Below are 17,861 nucleotides of genomic sequence, written 5' to 3'. Positions count from 1 at the left end.
CCGGCGTTCGCCTCCAGGGTCGCGGAATGGCCCCCGCGGCCGCCGCCGCTCGGCGTCGTGGGGCGGGGAGGGGGCGGAGCGGGGGTCGTCGGGTCCCCACGGTCGCGCCCCGGAGCCTGTCCCCGCGCTGGCCCGGACCTCGCTCCGCCCCGCGGCGGGCGGCGCGTCCCCTGGGGCTCCGCAGTCGCCGGGTCGCAGCGCCGCCGGGTCCCTGCGGGCACAGCGGTGAACCGGGCCGCCGTGGTCAGGGGAGCGGCGCCCGGCGGCTGAGGACAGTGGGGAAGCAAGCGTCCAGAGCGGGCAGCCGCGGTGTGGGCATTCCAGCACCCAGAGGAGATAAACCGCGCAGCCAGAAGGGAAGTAGGAAAATGGCTGGAACTGCCTAGCGGTGGGCGAACCCCGAACGGAGTTCACGTGGGTTTGAAGCCCACCATTGTCTGTTGAAAGGAATGGAATCGCAGAGAAATAACAGTCTGGCCAGGGATGAGCCAGGATGCGGGGTGAGTGGGAGCATCGCACAGATGCCCTCTTTACCTGTAAGGTGCTGATTTCCAAACAGGATCTTGCGATATGTGAGCTGGAGGAAAGTACCCCCACCACCACCACCACCATACACCCACACCCACATGTTAGAGAAAATAACCTGTTCAGCTGTACAAATTGGTTGGAATGATAAAGATTGGCTCGAAAATGAGCAAATATTGACTCTCGGATTTTAGGAGTTGAGTAAGAGAGAAAGCTTCAGAAACACTTCTCATGCCCACTTTCGTTCATTCACCAGGATTGGGCCGCTCCGTGTTGCAGCACCAAGATGGCTGGAAGCCAGGTGGGGTCCTGGGGAGAATGCGAGAGACCATCGGGTAAACCACAAACATTTACCTTGTGCCAAGTGCTCTAACAGAAGGTTTTCAGGGACCTGGAACTGTGGAGTCAACCAAGATGACAGATAGCACGCTTTAGCCGGGAGAGATGGGAAAGGCTTTCCGACAGGTCAGAGTGACTGAAGTTGAAGACCTTTAGGCTCCACCAGGTTCCTTTCATTTGGTGGCCAACCTGCAGACTGGAGTAGCAAACTGTACCGGAAGGGCTGTAGGTGAAGAATAGGGACATTGTCAGGACTGTCCCTGCAGAGGAGCCATCAGGAGAAAAGTGTGTTCTGAGTCTTGCCAGATGAGGAATTTGTCACAAGTTGAAAGGAGAAGAAAAATCCAAACGGAGAAAGCGCATGGCTTCAGCAGTGTCCTTGGAGTGTCAGCCACCAGTCTTCACTCTCCAGTTCATTCCGGTCAGGAAAAAGAGTTTCCTGCATCCATTCCTGTACATTAAAGATAGGTACTATCATACTTAAGCTTAAGGTGATGGTTCAAACCCAGCAGCCACTTTACGGGAAAAAGATGAGGCTGGCTGCTCCCGTAAAGATGTACAACCTCAGAAACCCAGTACAGGGTCACTATGAGTCAGCATCGACTTCATAGCAGAGGGTTTGGTGTGGTGGGTTGACTGTCATATCAAATTTCAACGAACACCAAATTGACGTTGAAAAAGAAAAGGCAAAGGAAAACTTAAGTGTTTTCTTTTGCACCCTTTGACTCACCTTGCAATTCCCACTTGGAGAGAGCTGGGAGCGGGGAGGGTGAGGTGTGTGTGTGTGTGTGGGGGGGGTGACTGGCACAAAGGTGAGCTAAGACCAGGTTGTGAAGAACTGTGGCTACTAAGAGGTCATTGCTATAGGCCAGCGGTGCTCAACCTGTGGGTCACGACCCCCTTTGGGGGTTGAATGACCCTTTCACGGGTTGCCCGATTCATCACAGTAGCAAAATGACAGTGATGAAGTAGCAAGGAAAATAACTTTATGGTTGGGGGTCACCACAACATGAGGAACTGTATGAAAGGGTCACGACACGAGGAAGGTTGAGGACCACTGCTCTAGGGGTTTGGAGCCATGGAAAGTTGAAGATGTGGTATGACTTGGGTTGTGGTCCAGCTGGAGCTCAGCACTCAGCTGGTTTCTCATCTGGTTTCTCTCGACCTTCCTGTGCCCTTCCCCGCCCCACCCCTAGGAGCCAGCTCCTGAGATCTGAATTACAGAGTGCATTTCATTCAGACAAACTGTAGCCGGAGCAGGCTTCTTGGGAGTCATCATGGCCACTGAAGGCAGGGGAACTTTGGACCTCACCCCTAGAGGCCCCGTTTTCCAGAGGCAGGAAGGACGCCTGACTGTAAAGCAGGAGCCAGGGGGCCAGAGCCACAGTCTCCGAAAGAACCACCCTCCTGTCTGCGAAATCTTCCGGCAGCACTTCCGGCAGTTTTGTTACCACGAGACGTCTGGTCCCCAGGAGGCCCTGAGCCGACTCCGGGAGTTCTGCCGCTGGTGGCTGATGCCAGAGGTCCACACCAAGGAGCAGATCCTGGAGCTGCTGGTGCTGGAGCAGTTCCTGAGCATCCTGCCCGGGGAGCTCCGCACCTGGGTGCAGCTGCATTGGCCCGGCAGTGGGGAGGAGGCCGTGGCTGTGGTGGAGGATTTCCAGAGACATCTGAGTGGATCAGGAGAGGTGAGCGACTTCGTATGGAAGGGTGAACCTGGCATAAGCCTCCGGGCTCCAGGCTACCTTTCCCTTAGGGTCCCTAGCTGCTTCCATGGTTCGAGGGAAAGAGCTCTGTGCTGCAAGCTATAGGCAAAGAGGCAAACCGCAGCTGAGTTCTGGCAGGCAGGGGGCTGCACACTTGGTGCAATCAGAGGATGGGATTTGGGCCTCCGGGTGTGCCAATGACAGCAGCCCTCATTTGAGGATTCCGGATGGCTCACTCTGGGTGAACTCAGAGCCAATTCTCTCTCTTCCTGCTGCTTCTGCTCCTTATGAAAGATGACCCTTCTGATCCTTCCAGTGGTCTCTTCCTTGGGCTCACTCTCTAGGCCCAGCTTGCTTCTTTAATTCTGATTTCAATGTGTCTGATCCCTGGCGTTGTTTGGAATGTGAAGCCCAAGTCCCTCACACTAGAGGGAAGCTGGAAAGGGTCAACAGCCCGATACAAAGGGAATCCTCGATTTTGGGACCCCAGAGCTAACTGGCTCTGTGGCCTTCGATAAGTCAGTTCCTTGTAATGAGTATCAGATAACTCCCTGTCACAGGAGCAGGGGAGGCTCAGATCCCCTTTAGTTGTGCCCATCTGTGCTTGACTAGGGAAGACCTATGTATGACACTCTCCGGTTCCCAGCAAATCATTGAAAAAAGATTGCCTTTCTCTGCCTAGATACATATCCTGGGTCTCGACCAGTGGTTCTCAACCCTCCTCATGTTGCGGCCTTTTAATACAGTTCCTCATGTTGTGGTGACCCCCCCCCCAACCATAAAATTATTTTTGTTGCTACTTCATCATTGGCATTTTGCTACTGTGATAAATTGGGTGACCCCTGTGAAAAGGTTCAATCAACACTCAAAGGGTCACAGCCCACAGGTTGAGAACTGCTGGTCTAGACCTTTTCCCAGGAGTAGAACCCATTGTCAACCATCATTTCCTCTGAAAAGCAAGAACACATGCATGAATCAGCCATGGACATCTAGGAAGCAGCTAAGGTCAACCATGGGTGAAGACGCAGAGCTAAAGCAGTGGTGAGCACCATTCAGTGAGACTTAAGGTGTATCGTAGCCGAAGAGAGTGATCAGCAGCTAACAAGCAGGGCAGCTGAATACTCGTAGCTCCAGCTTAGGAAGGGGATTTGTGAACGCCGGTTACTTCTGACCATCAAAGCGTACACTTTCTGACACGAGAACAGGAAGTGTCTCTCCTTGGTGAGGCTCAGGAAATACCCGTAGACTAGCTAAATGATTAAAAAGCTTTCCATGGGGCCAGTCAGTCATGCAGCTCAGCAGCAAGGAGCCGCCCGGCTGTGGAAAGGTTTGACAGAGATTCCTATGGGGTTGTGTCGTTTCTCACACCTTGTAGCTTATTTTAGGTCGGAGCAGATTGTGCAGAATAGGCCAACGCTGGTCGTTAATGCCTGAGGTTATCTACTGACCCAAGATTGTCATGAGGTTTAGCCAAAGTGAATGCATCTTGAATACCTCCAAGTCAGGGACCAGAATTTCCCAGCTCTGTGGGTTCTGCCAGTGGACTACCATCAAATCGATACCGACTCATAGTGACCCTACCTCGGGTTTCCTAGACTTAGATCTTGACAGGAGCAGACAGTGTCACCTGGCTGCTACAGAGCCGCTGTTGGGTTTGAGCCTATCCGTGAATAATCTTCATGCCTCCAGCAGTGCAGGTCAAGCTCCCTCCCTAGGTGCGAAGCCTTAGCTTCCCCTTACTGCCCGGCTGAGGAGTGGAATATCATTTTAGAATGAGAGCTGAGAGTGAGTGTTCCCGGCTGTGAGTAATTGAAGCGTGAACCTGAAATCTAGGTAATGAATTGGAATGGTGGCAGGACTTAGTCGGTCTAGTTGTGTTATCACAGTGTATGTAGTCCATCTCTTCTTCCAGTACTCGTAGCTGCTGGCTGGCAGAGCCGTGATTTCCATTCATAGGCACTGTCCAGGGAGGGCCTGGGAAGCACAGACCCCGGCGCCTTTCTGTTGGGCCGCTCGTGCTGGTGCGCTACAGCGTTAAGGAGGGAGCTCCCAAACATCTCAGCAGATGTAACCCAACAAGGCAAACCCAGCAAGGCTGGTTGAAGGGCAGGTGATTTTCACCTTTTGCAGTGGCGTGATTTGGGTAATGTTTTAGTTTTTCTGCTCCAACTAATGACATGGTGACAGTTGGCTTGACCACAACAAACAACGAGTACAGCAGAGACCCATGAGGTCTTTACATGTTGCTGCTGCCCCATCTTAGTTGACTTTTTCATATTTTGTTAGGAAGTGCTTATACTTCTGGAAACTAAATTTGAAGAGTGTACCTGCAAAATACCAAGAGAAAGTCAGTTGGAAAATAATTTGGATACAAATGTAAAGCGAGGCATTGCTCTAGGAGCTAGTGATCGCGATACACAAGTTCTTGTCCTCAAAAGCTTATATTTCAGGGTGAGAGATAGACCCTACGACAATTGAAAGACTAATAAGTGCTATGCAGGAAAAAAAATAACTGGGTAATTTGAGAGGGGCAAAGTGGCTGTCCCTGCTTTGCTAGTGTGGCTGGAGGAGAGTTCTCTGAAGAGGAGACACTTGTGCTGTGAGAAACTGGGGAATGTTCTTATTCTAGTGTCAGCTTTGACTGCCAGCGTTAGTCACTATTTGGGCACATACAGGTACACCTTCCTGTTGATTTCCTTTTATTTTCTTGTTAGTTCTTTTTTTCCTTAAACCTGGTCATTTGGATGAGAGTTTACAGATCAAATTACTTTCCCACCAACAATTTTGAAACAATTGGATTCTTGACATTACTTGTAGTCCCACCCGCTGTCACAGGCCTCTTCCTGCTTCCTCCTTGGGCTCCCACTTCCAGTCACTTCTCTTCCCGCCCCTTTGACCTTCTGAGCTTTATTTTGGGGCAAATGCTGCCTTTTGGGGCTCTAAGTTTTGAGCAGCCTATTCCACACAGGTGTTTTTGTTTTGTTTGTACCCCCCCACCCACAGGTGTTAATTGTTCATTTTGAGGATCTTCCTATTGTTTAGCTGAAAAGTAATCTCAGGGAGTGGGTTCACTTCCAGGTTTGACGCAACAAGTTTGACCTATTTTATGGTTGTTAAATTCTGTTCTATATTTTTCTCCCTCCCTGTCTAATACCTTCTATTGTGATCCATTCAGAGTTGGTCAGTGGTGACAGCCAGGCACTGTCTAGTCTTCTGATCTCCAGCTTGCAGAGGTTTTGACCTGAGTGGTTCATTGGTTCTTTGGACTAATGATTTCCTTCAGTCTCTGATTTTCTTCCCCCTCTTCTTTGCTCTGGATGGGAAGAGACCAATGGATATATGGGCACTTGGACTTTCAAGACTCCAGCCCCTGCTCACCACAGTAGGATGGAGAGCATTGTATTTATGCCAATGAATGTCCCCAAGCCTATGGTCCTATGTCTTCAAGGCCTGTGACTCAGTGCCTCAAGGTGTTTGGTTATGAATAAGAAATTTGCATCATGTTGTCCCCTGTGTGCTCGCTATAGCATTGTCATTTTTGTAGGCCAAGAGCCTGTGGAATCTACTGAATCAGATGGTCCTGAAGACCTGACGCAGATTGGTAATGGTTAGAGAGTCTGGGTCTCAAGCCCCTCTAAGAGGGTCAACAGAGGGCTAGCACGTAGGATTGGAGGTTTCAGAGTCTTGGATGATCTTTTCTCCCAGAAGGATCCTCGGGTTCTTCTTTTCCCTGACTTCTGGGAGCAGGGAGGCTTCTGGGAGGTTTAGCGTCCAGTACCTTCAGGACTGCTCTCGTGAACCTAACTGTATTTCCTTGTCTGTAGGGTTCAGCCCCTGCGGAGGAACAGGACGTGCGTTTAAAGGAGACAGCAGGTCTGGCTGCAGCAGAGGACTCGCCTCCTTCCTCACCCAGCAGTGGGGGCTCAGCCCCTGGTGCTCACCTCAAGCTGCCCCAGGACCCCTGGCCACAGCATCTCCACAACAGACACATCGGTACTCACCTTTAAACATTGACCTCAGATCCCACCGCCTGCCCTTCTCTCCGGTGGTTTCCTTGCCTGCATTCCCCCTTTTCCCAGCCCCTTGGAATCCTTCGCTGTCCTGCTGGCTGTCTTCCTCCCTGGGTGACCTAGCAGGCAGGTCCTTTTGCTTACGCTCATGTAGCAGGGTAAGCCAAAAAGGACTGCTGTGACGGCTCCCGTGTCCTCAGGCCTGGGCTTATTCTAACTAGACCGGTCTCTGCATTTAGTGGTTGGCCGCAGACAAATTCCCTCAGTAATGCACACACTTGTTAGGGCGCCTTCAAAAATGAGGTCCAGTCAAAACAGTGCCTGCTGAGGGGATCTGCTGAGCCATTTACATTCCAGGCCCAGAGAAGCCTAAGGTGACTGAGGGGAATCCCTCAAGGGCAGTCTTTGATGTATCTTTTCTAGAGACAGAATGATCATGGCAGCTTTAAGAAATCCGAAAACTGCTCTCTCTGGTGAAGACAAGGCCAGGGAATTGTTAAAACTCGCAGCAATGCTTCTGCTCCTTCTCTGAGGACTGTGTTGGCCGGATGTTGTGGGGAAACTTGTCCCTGTCCCCCTGCATCCCCGATCATGCCCCTCGAACTCAACGAGCATTGAAAAGGCACGCGTGTGGGGCTCTCTGAGGAGACCGCAATGGCCACTTGAGGTAGTACGAGTCGAGGAGTCCAGAGTCTCCAGGGAAGGGCTACAGGAGTGAGAGCACCACCTTCAGATGGAGGATATGCCAAGAAACAGCAATTTCACATTTTGATGTTTTGTTAATAAGGGTTTCTATGATTTTTGTGGCAATGCCTTTTGATGCACCCTCATATCTAACAAGTGTTTGTGGAGCACCTGTCAGAGGAAGGCACTTTGGGGACCAGAGGTATGCAGTACATAGGCAGTGCTTTCAGAGAGCTGTTACCTAGTTGACAGACGAGGAAGAAGAGGTGACCTCCTAGGCCAGCGGTTCTCATCTTCCTCATGCCGTGACCCTTTCACACAGTTCCGCATGTGGTGGTGACCCCCCAACCATAACACTATTTTCGTTGCGACTTCATCACTGTCATTTTGCTACTGTTAGGAATCGGGCGACCCACAGGTTGAGAACCGCTGTCCTAGGGTCCATGCATGATGCTTCTCAGTAGACAGCTGTGGACTGTCCCACCACAAGGGGGCAGTGTGAGAGCCTTGTGGATGGGAGCAGGCCCGGTGCTTCTTGAGGGATAGAGGAAGATTGGACCGTGAAGTGTAGGGGAGGATTTTGAAGTGGGGAGAAAAGAGGGAAGCACGCCAAGAGCAGAGAATATAAATTAAAATGTTGACTCATTTAGCTGGGGTCAGTGATTTGGGAGTCCATCGTCAGCTTGTTCAGGGCCTTGGGGTTGAAGTTGGAAGGTTTTGAGGGGCCGGGGACAAGATCCTAGAAATGTTGTTTCGGAAGGACTCTTCTGGCACAAGCGAGCCTTATGGATTGAATGAAGAGATGCAGTGTGTTGCATCACTTTTACACGGCCTTTCGCCCTGTGATTTTACAACTCCCAATCAAATGATTGGTTGGAACTATGCAAGTAAGGTGCTTGTGGTACATCAAAGGGACTGGTCAGCTGGTTGTAATGCAAGTAAGGCAGATGGAATTCTGATGAAGGCATCGGTCAGTTTTGCCATCCCACGAGGTTTAAAGTGAGTTATCCATTGGGCAGAAAGGGGGTGGGGCGGGGATTCTTTACCACCCAGAAAAAACTAGTAATGGACTGACTGTGCCTTGTGAATCCAGGATGCCTGCACTGAGAAGCTCCTAGATTCCAGAGACAGAGAGCTGTGATACCAGAGATGGTAAGAAGCAGCAGCCATCGAGGCAGCAGAACCAAGAGATGGCCTGATGGGCTTCCTAACCCGTGGATCGAGAAGCTGAGTTGCCTTGGACAGGGAGCTTGCTTGTGGCGCAGGGTCTCTCTGGACACTTGGAAGAGCTAGGATGGCTTCTCTAGCAAGAGAGTTGGGTGCCTTTGGGTAGGAACTTGCCAATTGGGTAAGGTGTCTGTGGGCCTTTATTGGTGGAGCTAAAGAACTTTGTAACACTTCCCTGAGCAGTTCAAGGACTGTACCAATCTAAGAGGTCTGAGAGGCCGAGGGCCAGGGAGTGGTCTCCTATGGACATGGCCCAGAAGGTGTCCTAACTAAAGAAATGCATCCTGATCTGCACTGTAACTTGCTGCTTCTCTACTAAGCCCCAGAATTGTGAGTATGGCCTGTGAGTTCTGTTTGGCCATTGCATTGACTTGATGGAACCAGGCAGAGAAGTTGGAAGGGAAGGTAATAAGACTGGAGAAAACTGCTTCCTAGGAACCAGTTTGGGGCTCTGGATGTGGAAAGTGATTCTTTTCCTGGTGTAAAATTCGATGAATTGCTCAGACAACACTGCCACCATTCCATGTTCACAGGACACTAGGGTAGGGAAGCTGAGGGTGCAGGGAGCCCAGTGACAGGTGTAGGGCATTTGCTACCTGAGCTGGGCAGATGGAATAGAAAGGGAGAGAGAAGAGAGACTTTATGACAGAAAACTCCATGGGGTTTGCGGTTGAGGAAGGGAGAGGGGGAGCAAACGATTGCCAAAATGTGTGCAGTCAGGAAAAGAAGGTGGTAAGAACGTGCCTTTTACTTTAGACAGTGACTTTCAGGTGTTGGAGGGAACACCCCCACCCCTCCACCCCGGAAACATCCCCTGGAGCCCGGATGTGTGTGATCAGGGTCTTGGGGGAGAGGTGAGACCCGTGAGAGCGACAGTGAGCAGTGTAACTGGTGGAGGCTGCCTGGGAGGATAGGGGAATATCCAGGGCTGAGCTTCAAAGAGCCCCTGCATTGACAGCAGGAGCAAGAAGCCAAACGGGGGGTGGGCAGAGATGCGAGGGCAAAGTCAGGCTTGCTTGTGCCTAGGACACCATGGGTGAGAGGATGCGGTCAGAAGTATGACTTCCTTCCGAGAGGGTAAAGAGAGTGTGGATCAGAAGGAGCAAATTCACAAGGAAGCTGCGGATCTCTCTCTAATCCACTCTAAGGGGAGATATTTGTATGGGGCTGGGCTTCCCCCGCTCATCGCTTTCTTTCCTCCTTCAGCTCCGCTTGCTTCCCCAGTTCCTGCTCTTCTCCAGGGGGGGAACGCGGGAGACAAACCAGTGGCACCTCTGCTGCGGATGGGAAGGCCCCAGGTGAGCTTGGTTCATGATGCCCTTCCTGAGGCCCCAGGGATGGCTGCATCTGATATCCAGGGCTCTGCCCCATTCTGAGATTCCCTCTGTGGCTTTCTGTTGTTTCCCGTGCCGGGTCTCTGGTGAGTTCATAGACTCTAACTCGCCATTAATTTGTCCTTTAGCTGTCTCCCAGTTTCTCTACCTCTGTCACTTTCTTTGCCCTCTGTGCCCCCGATGGCTCTGCCCTTCCTGGGGGGAATGTTCCTGAGCAGTGGAAGCCTGTCATTCCAGGAGTCCCCAGCCGATGAAGACCATACTCCTAATAAGAAGTGGAAAGGCCCTGCACTTAGTCAGAGAACTCTGGACTGGAACACGGTGATGGAAAATTACTGCAGCGTGGCCTCACTGGGTAATGAATCTGTCCGCCAGCAACCTCGAGTCTGCATTCTTTTGTTTTTGTGTGTGTGATATTCTTTTTGTGCTTGTTGTTCTTTCTGACTTTAGTTTGCAACACATATGCAAAGAAAGAGAACATGATGCCTGTCCCCCAGCTCGAAGGAGCCTGGGTGGTGTAGGGGGCTGCACGTTGGGCTGCGGAGCCTAGGTGAGCAGATTGAAACCACTAGCCGCTCCTAGAAAAACAAGGCATTCTACTCCCATAGAGAGGTACAGTCTCAGATCCCCCAGGGGCAGGTCTACCCTGACTGGAGGGCCGGCACGAGTCGGCCTGGACTGGATGCAGCGAGTCTATCACTAGTGAGCCTGCATTCTGCTGGCTTCTTGATTACTGATTGGCTGAGGGAGGTGCGGTCAGGGTTTTGTTAGTTGTCAGGAACTGTCCCACAAGTTCCTGTAAGTAACAAGCTACGTATCACGAGGCCTCAAGGAATGAGACCTCAGGGCAAACCAATCAGCGAGACCCTTGTGTGGCGTGAGGGCCTTGTGCCAGGGCAGCTCAGGCCCTCAGCAACAAGGCAAATGAACCTTCATACGCGTGCAGTGTTCCACTCTGAAAACAACCCAGCTGCCCCAGCACAGACCTGTTTTCTTTCTCCTTCACGGGAGCAAGATGGAGCTTTCTGCTCCTGTGAACAGTTACGGCCCCAGAACCTCACGGGGGCAGTTCTGTCCTGTCCTAGAGGGGCGCTGTGAGTCGGCATGCACTCGATGGCAGGGAGTTTGGTTTGGGGGTGTCTTTCTTATACTACCCAGCTTCTTTACTGGTTGTCACTCACATAGCTCCATCTGAATTGTAGTCTCGGTTATCTCACAGTGTCTTCTATGAGGCTTCTAATGACTAGACTTCTCTCCATGCATCATTTCAGCTTCAGCTCCTGATCAAAACGATCTTTTTTTTAAAATCCCCACTCCTGGTTCAGAATCTCCTTAGACAAAGACTCCAGTTGGTTCAGTCATTAAGCACCATCTCTATCTGGGTAGAGCTGTGGGCCCAGAGCACAGCAGACACTGTTGACTACTTATGATAAGCTACACTTGGGTCTAATGCCTTGCTCTGCCTCAGTCACCTATCCATCAAGGATTGAGTACAGTCACTTGACCCAAGGCATGGTTGCCTAAGCTTCCCCTTCAGCAAATACTGGGTCAGGACAGTTTCCTGAGAAGGGACTGTCATCAGGGCTGGTCCTGCCATTGACAGATTTAGTGCAGGGCCCAACTCTGGAGAGGACAGGCTTAGACATCTCTAATGTCGCCGATGCTACAGTGTCGCAGTGGCTGTGGCTCTGGTTAAGATGTGATTGAGAAGCTCCAACATTTGAATGTTTAACTGTGAGTGACCATGATTACTACTCTCTCTTCTCCCAGCTTTTGAATTCAGTCTCTAGAATCCAAAAGCAATGTTCATCCATTTGGTTTCCATATTGTAGAGAATCAGGATCCCAAAGATGAATTTTGATCCTATTTTAAGTTCTTGTGCTTTTCTTAATTTTTATAAGAGTTTAGTACAGTTCTGGCCCCGTCAATCCAGTGCTGTGGGGTCAACAGAGAGCCCCACTTTTACACCTTCACTATTTCCCAGCATTTGCCATTTCTTATTTTCTCAACCAGTAGCTTCTCCAATCTTGTTACTGCCTTCTCACACCAGAATCACCCCTTTGTGTGACTTTTTCCTAAGTGCATCCCCGTAACTCTCCCATCAGCACCCATCTTTGCACTGATGAGATGTTTGCTACTGCTAAGCATCTCTCTGGGAATCACAGAACCACGTTGTGCCATGATTGTTAAGGACCTTAGAGATCATTACCTTACTGAGGAGAGGTGGTGTTTAAATGAGCTCTGTGGGGTCACACCGTACTTCACACTCGGGGCTTTTGGCCTCACCAGTGCCCTTGTATTTGACTCTGCTGTTCAACAGCCGACTGTCCGTGCTCTCTCTTCTCCCACCTTCCGCTGACCGTCTTCTCCTTTTTCTGTTTGTTTCTCTGTTTCCTCCATGAAGAAACTAGTGAGCTGTTTCCTCTCTGGTTCTTCATGGGTCACCTCATGCCTTATCGATAGAGTGGGGTTTTCTTCATGCACATAGATTGTCTTCATTCTGCTTCCTCAGAGGACGAATAATGATCGGAAGTGCTTCCCTTCTTTCTTCCCCAGCAGGCGAGAACAGAAAGGAGAGTTCAGAGTCTGCTCCAAAGCAGGGCGTTTCGAAGGGCTCGGGGTCAGCCGACAGCACATCCGAGGGACTCCGTGGAACGGTTCCTGGGACGCCAGCGGCTGGGGATGCCAGTGAAGATAGCTTAGAGAATCTGGAAGGGCAGCCCTCAAATGAAGAAAGGGGCAGACAACAAAGCAGTTTCTTAGAAGTAACAGAGGAAGTTACAAAAAATCCCATAAAAGACAGGTGTGAGGGACTTAAGGAGCTAGAGGAACACTGTAGTCTATCTTTCAGCCTTGCCAAACATGAAGGCGTTTTGAAGGGACAGTGTGATGAATGTGGCAAAGCTTTCGATAGACGCCCACACCTCATTGGTCATCGGAGACTCCATGCTGGAGAGAAGCCGTATGCGTGTAATGACTGTGGTGAGACCTTTAGGCAAACCGCTCAGCTCATTGTTCATCTTAGAATCCACACGGGGGAGAAGTCTTACGAATGCAGCGAGTGTGGGAAAACCTGTCGGCACAGTTCCCACCTCCTTCAACAGCAGAGACCACATAACGGAGAGGGACCGCGTAAGGGTAATAAGTATGCACAAGCCGTCCCTCGGAGCCCCCAGCTCATTGACCACCAGAGAACCCATCCCGAGGAGAAACCTTACGAATGCAACAAACGTGGGGAGGCCTTCATGCAGATGAAAAGTCTTGTCCATGGTCAGGTAATTCACACAGGGGAGAAACCGCACCAGTGTATCGAGTGCGGCAAAGCTTTCTGTTCCAATAGGACTCTTCGCGGCCCTCAGAGAACCCACACTGGGGAAAAGCCTTATGAATGTAACGGATGTGGCAGAGCCTTCGGTCGGAGCAAATGCCTCAGTCGACATCAGAGCCCCCACACTGGGGAAAAGCCATATAAATGTAGCAAGTGCGGGAAAGCCTTTCATCAGAGCTCGCAGCTGGCTGACCACGAGCGCATGCATACCGGAGAGAAACCTTTCCAATGTAGTGAGTGTGGAAAAGCTTTCCGTCTGAGTAAATGTCTCATTCGACACCAGAGACTTCACACCGGCGAGAAGCCCTACAAGTGCAAAGAGTGTGGCAAGTCCTTCAATCAGAACTCCCATCTCATCATACACCAGAGAACTCACACCGGCGAGAAGCCCTACGCCTGCCACGAGTGTGGCAAGGTCTTCAGTTACAGCTCGAGCCTTATGGTTCATCAGAGGACCCACACGGGGGAGAAGCCCTATATGTGCCACGACTGTGGGAAAGCATTTAGTGACAGCTCACAGCTCATTGTGCACCAGAGGGTTCACACTGGAGAGAAACCCTATGAATGTGCTGAATGTGGGAAAGCCTTTAGTCAGCGGTCCACTTTCAGTCACCACCAGCGAACTCACACTGCAGAAAAGCACTTGGCTTTGTCTCAGTCCGTTTCTGAAAGCTGGTTTTCCAAGGCCGAGAGCAAGGCACTTTGATTCGAGTTCAGCTTGCTTTCTAAAAAAAGAGCCTTAGTGGCTCCGTGCATTAAGTACTGGACTGCTAACCCACAGGGCAGGGACTCTGATCTACCGGCCCCCTGGACTGCTAACCCACAGGGCAGTGACTCTAATCTACCGGCCCCCCCTGTGGGAGAAGGTGAAGGCCAGTGATTCTAATCTACCAGTCCCCCTGTGGGAGAAGGTGAAAGCACTCGCCTTTATGAAGATTCATAGCCTCAGAAACCTTGTGGGCAGGTCTGCTCTGTCCTGTAGGGTCACTGAGAGTCAGCTGGACAATAGCCATTAGGTAATGCGTTGGGTTTTCTTTATAAGAAGGATAATTGCTCGGGCTTAGAACCACTAGTTGAAAGTGGGCCTCTCCCAAAATGTTTTCCATTGGGTCACTAGGGTGAGAAAATGGGAGTCATTCAGTTCACTCCTTCCCCTCCTGGGAAAGTCAGGACCACACGTTCCATTTTCTTGTAGGTTGGCTTATTTTAACTTTTTAATTTTGTTTCTTAGGTATATCCCATAGTCAGATTGTGTGTTTGTCAACGACAGAAACCCGTATTCTATTTCATCCTCTCCATTTTACAAAAAAAAATCGTTCTCAAGGCTCATTCATTCTTTCCTATCTCTTGACTGTGGCTCTCCCATTCTATTTATAAAACTTCTAGTCGTATCTCTAATTGCTTTCCATGCATAGAGAACTTTTTCATGTTTGCTAATCTGTGCCCCTTACACCTTCCAAGCTCCAGTCCATCATTAAAAGACTTTCTTTTACCAATTGCTGCTGCTTATCTCAAATTTGTATTGGTTTGACCTCGGTGCTTTCAATTAGCTGGTGCCACGGTGTGCAACTGTATTGTCCTACAAATTATTCTTGTTGTATATTTCTATACTTTGATATCAACTTATTGTAGATTCTTTTCACGTATAAAGACGTGTTATATTAACAGATAGCATATATAGGGTGCTAGTTGTTAAATGTATTTTTTTAAGTCTGCTCTTCAGTGGGTGTGATCTCTGCCCTACACACACATACACACACACACACACACACACCGAGTTAACTAAACTAATTGTGGGAGGGAGGGGATACAGGGGAACTGATATCAAGGAGTCCAAGAAGAGAGAAAGTGTCTTGAAACTGATTGTGATAGCAATTGTACAACAGTGCTTGATGTAATTGAACTATGGAATGTTGTGGCATCTGTAAGAGCTCCCAATAAAAAATTAAAAAAACCCTGAAAACTAATGCCATCGAGTTGATTCCAACTCATAGCTGCCTATTGGACAGGGTAGAACTGTTTCCCAGATTGTAACTTTTTTTTTTCAAGATTTACCAAAAAAGTTATTACTAAATATATGTTACTCTTTACTGGAGTAGAAAGTCTCCTTTTTCCCCTTGGAGTGACTGATGGTTTCAAACTGTTGACCTTGTGGTTAGCAGCCCAACACTATGCCACTATGCCATCAGGGCCCCTAGAAGGGTCTAAAGATGGAAATGTCATCACGTCATAGGCTAACACATAAAAATACTCCTTGGATGTCTTCTCCCCATGAATCTCACCACTGTTTCTTCAGCCTCAAAGACGTAGTAGATTTGCGAGGGACTTCTGAGAAGATGGTGACTGAGTAAGAAATAGTCGATTTGCCTGTGCACGAGTGTGTTTGCAGTTACTGGGGGAGGGCGGGCACGTCCTACCAATAAGGGACTCAGCTCTGCACACTGACCCCAGGTCCGAGCTAGCCAAGTGTATCCTACTTTCTCAATAAAGAAGCTTAAGAGCAGAGTTAAAAGTTCAGCGCAAAAAAAGATCTGGTCCTTGTGGGCATAGTAAAGATAGTGGAAAACTCCAGCGGAAGCATTCGTGGGATTGGAATGCTTGGGACTCCCAGTGACGACATTTATGACAAGATGACAGAGCACAACTCATCTGGCTGAGCAGGGGTGGTTGACCACTTTGTTTATCATCTAGTCCTATATAGTGCAACTGCCACCTTACTTTCAAGATGAGATTCTAAATATCTTTTGGGTTTTCATTCATTCTCCAAAGGCAGAAAGAATGGGGAATATTTTTTAAATCATTTTATTGGGGGCTCGTACAACTCATCACAATCCATACACACATCCATTGTGTCAAGCACATTTGTACATATGTTGCCATCATCATTCTCAGAACATTTTCTTTATACTTGAGCCCTTGGTATCAGCATCTCCTTTTTTCCCCTCCCTTCTCCCTCCCTAGGAATGAGGAATCTTGAGAGGATTTCCTCTCCTCTCCCCCCTTCTCTCCCCTTACAGTCACCTATCTCATATGCACTGGACCATCTTTCCCCTCCCAGCCTTAATAGTCGGAGCCCCGGTGCTGAGATACCTTTATCCCTGGTCCTCAGTCCCTGCTCTTCCTAACCCCCAAACTTTGTTTCTAGAGGATGGCCAAGATGGAGGAGAAGGCTGGAGAGGCAATCTGGTGCTGCTGTAACACACACCACAGGTAAATGGATTTAACAAACCTTGTTTTCTCGCAGTTCAGGAGGCCAACAGTTGGAATCAGGGTGCTGGTTTCTAGAGGAAGGCTTTCTCGACTCTGGAGGAAGGTCCTTGTCTCTTCTGAGCTTCCCTGGGGCTCAGCTTTTCCATCTCTTCTCTGCTCACATTCTTTTTTATTTTAAAAAAATAATTAAAAAAATAATAATAATTTTATTGGGGGCTCTTACAGCTCCTATCACAGTCCATCCATCCATCCATCCATTGTGTTAAGCACATTTGTACATCTGTTTCCATAGTTTTCGAAACATTTTCTTCTACTTGAGCCCTGTACTCACATTCTTAATCTCTCTTTTATCTCAAAAGGTATTGACTCAAAATGCACCTTACACAATCCTGCCTCATTAGCATGACAAATTACCCTTTCCCAAATGGGATTATAACCTCAGGAATTAAGGATATAGATATAAATTTTAGGAGGACACAGTCTAACCCTAACAAGTGTGTCAGACTGGTAACCTCGTCGGGAAGACATTTATGACCTCGCTTAACAGTGTAGAGGTGGGGAGAAAACTTAAACTCAAGAAATGAGGTATGATTCTGGAAGAAGCACTCTAAACAAGGTTTGAATGTATGTGTGTGGACTGTGATAAGAGTTGTATGAGTCCCTAATAAAATGTAAAAAAAGAAAAGAGAAAAAAAAGAAAATGATTAGGACAAAGAATGTACAGATGTGCTTTATACAATTGATGTATGTACATGTATGGACTGTGATAAGAGTTGTATGAGCCCCTAATAAATTGTTTTAAAAAAAAACAAGGTTTGAAAATATGTTGGTAAGCTAAAAAAACAACATCTAGAAATGTGCCATTTGTGAATATTTTAAAATAAATTTGTTTTCATCTCTTTTTAGTGTTGGCTTTCATTTCTCTTAGAAAGATATACAACTAGGATTCTTATTTGTAGGTTTAAGTGTTGAACCAGGTGCTCTCAGGTCCCAGGGATGAAAGCGCATCCCCATCCCCAAACGAGTCCCCTCTGAGTCCGTCCCTCCAGCTCTCTTGTGGCCAAGGCTGCTGGTCACAACTTCAGCAGGACCCCACCGGCCTATTGGATATTGTAACTTTATTCTTCTGGTCCATTCACCCCCTACCACACTAAGCCTTTGGAGGGTGGGAACCAGTGTTCATGCCTGTATTACCCAACCTCAAGGTGAGCCATTCAAACTTGCATGGGAGAAAAGATGGAGCGCCCTGCTCCTGTAAAGCTTTACAGCCTCAGAAACCCGGAATGGGATCAGTCAGAGTCAGCATTGACTCGATGGCAGTGGTCCCCATCGATGCCTGAGGTAGGTGCTCAGAGAAAATGCCGTGACTTGCTCGCTTGCATGGAGGGATAGTACAAGGAAAAACATCTCTTTTATATATATCTTGGTCCAGTTACTTTGCTAAATTATTTCTAGTTCTATTGTGTTTTTTAAGCTTAATTCCCTATTCTTCAGCTGT

The 17,861-nt window shown here is 49.0% G+C and overlaps 1 protein-coding gene across 3 annotated transcripts in view; it reads left to right on the top strand.

Moving 5' to 3' along the window:
• The first annotated feature begins 3 nt into the window (after positions 1-3).
• Positions 4-17,861, top strand: part of LOC142454742 (zinc finger protein with KRAB and SCAN domains 7-like) — a 36,610-nt gene continuing 18,752 nt past the window's right edge. Inside the window, exons 1-6 of one of the 3 annotated variants that reach the window (XM_075555966.1) lie at positions 4-1,332; positions 2,061-2,552; positions 6,395-6,563; positions 9,698-9,789; positions 10,063-10,180; positions 12,385-17,231. In XM_075555966.1, the coding sequence (XP_075412081.1) occupies positions 2,142-2,552; positions 6,395-6,563; positions 9,698-9,789; positions 10,063-10,180; positions 12,385-13,859 (2,265 nt within the window). In that variant the 5' untranslated portion in view covers positions 4-1,332; positions 2,061-2,141 and the 3' untranslated portion in view covers positions 13,860-17,231. Of the gene's footprint in view, positions 1,333-2,060; positions 2,553-6,394; positions 6,564-9,697; positions 9,790-10,062; positions 10,181-12,381 lie in introns of those variants that run through there. The other 2 variants (XM_075555963.1, XM_075555967.1) reach the window with 2 other exon arrangements.

Source organism: Tenrec ecaudatus, chromosome 8, assembly GCF_050624435.1.
Source record: "Tenrec ecaudatus isolate mTenEca1 chromosome 8, mTenEca1.hap1, whole genome shotgun sequence".
In the NCBI taxonomy this organism is placed as follows: domain Eukaryota; kingdom Metazoa; phylum Chordata; class Mammalia; order Afrosoricida; family Tenrecidae; genus Tenrec; species Tenrec ecaudatus.
This window is presented reverse-complemented; position numbering and strand designations above follow the sequence as displayed.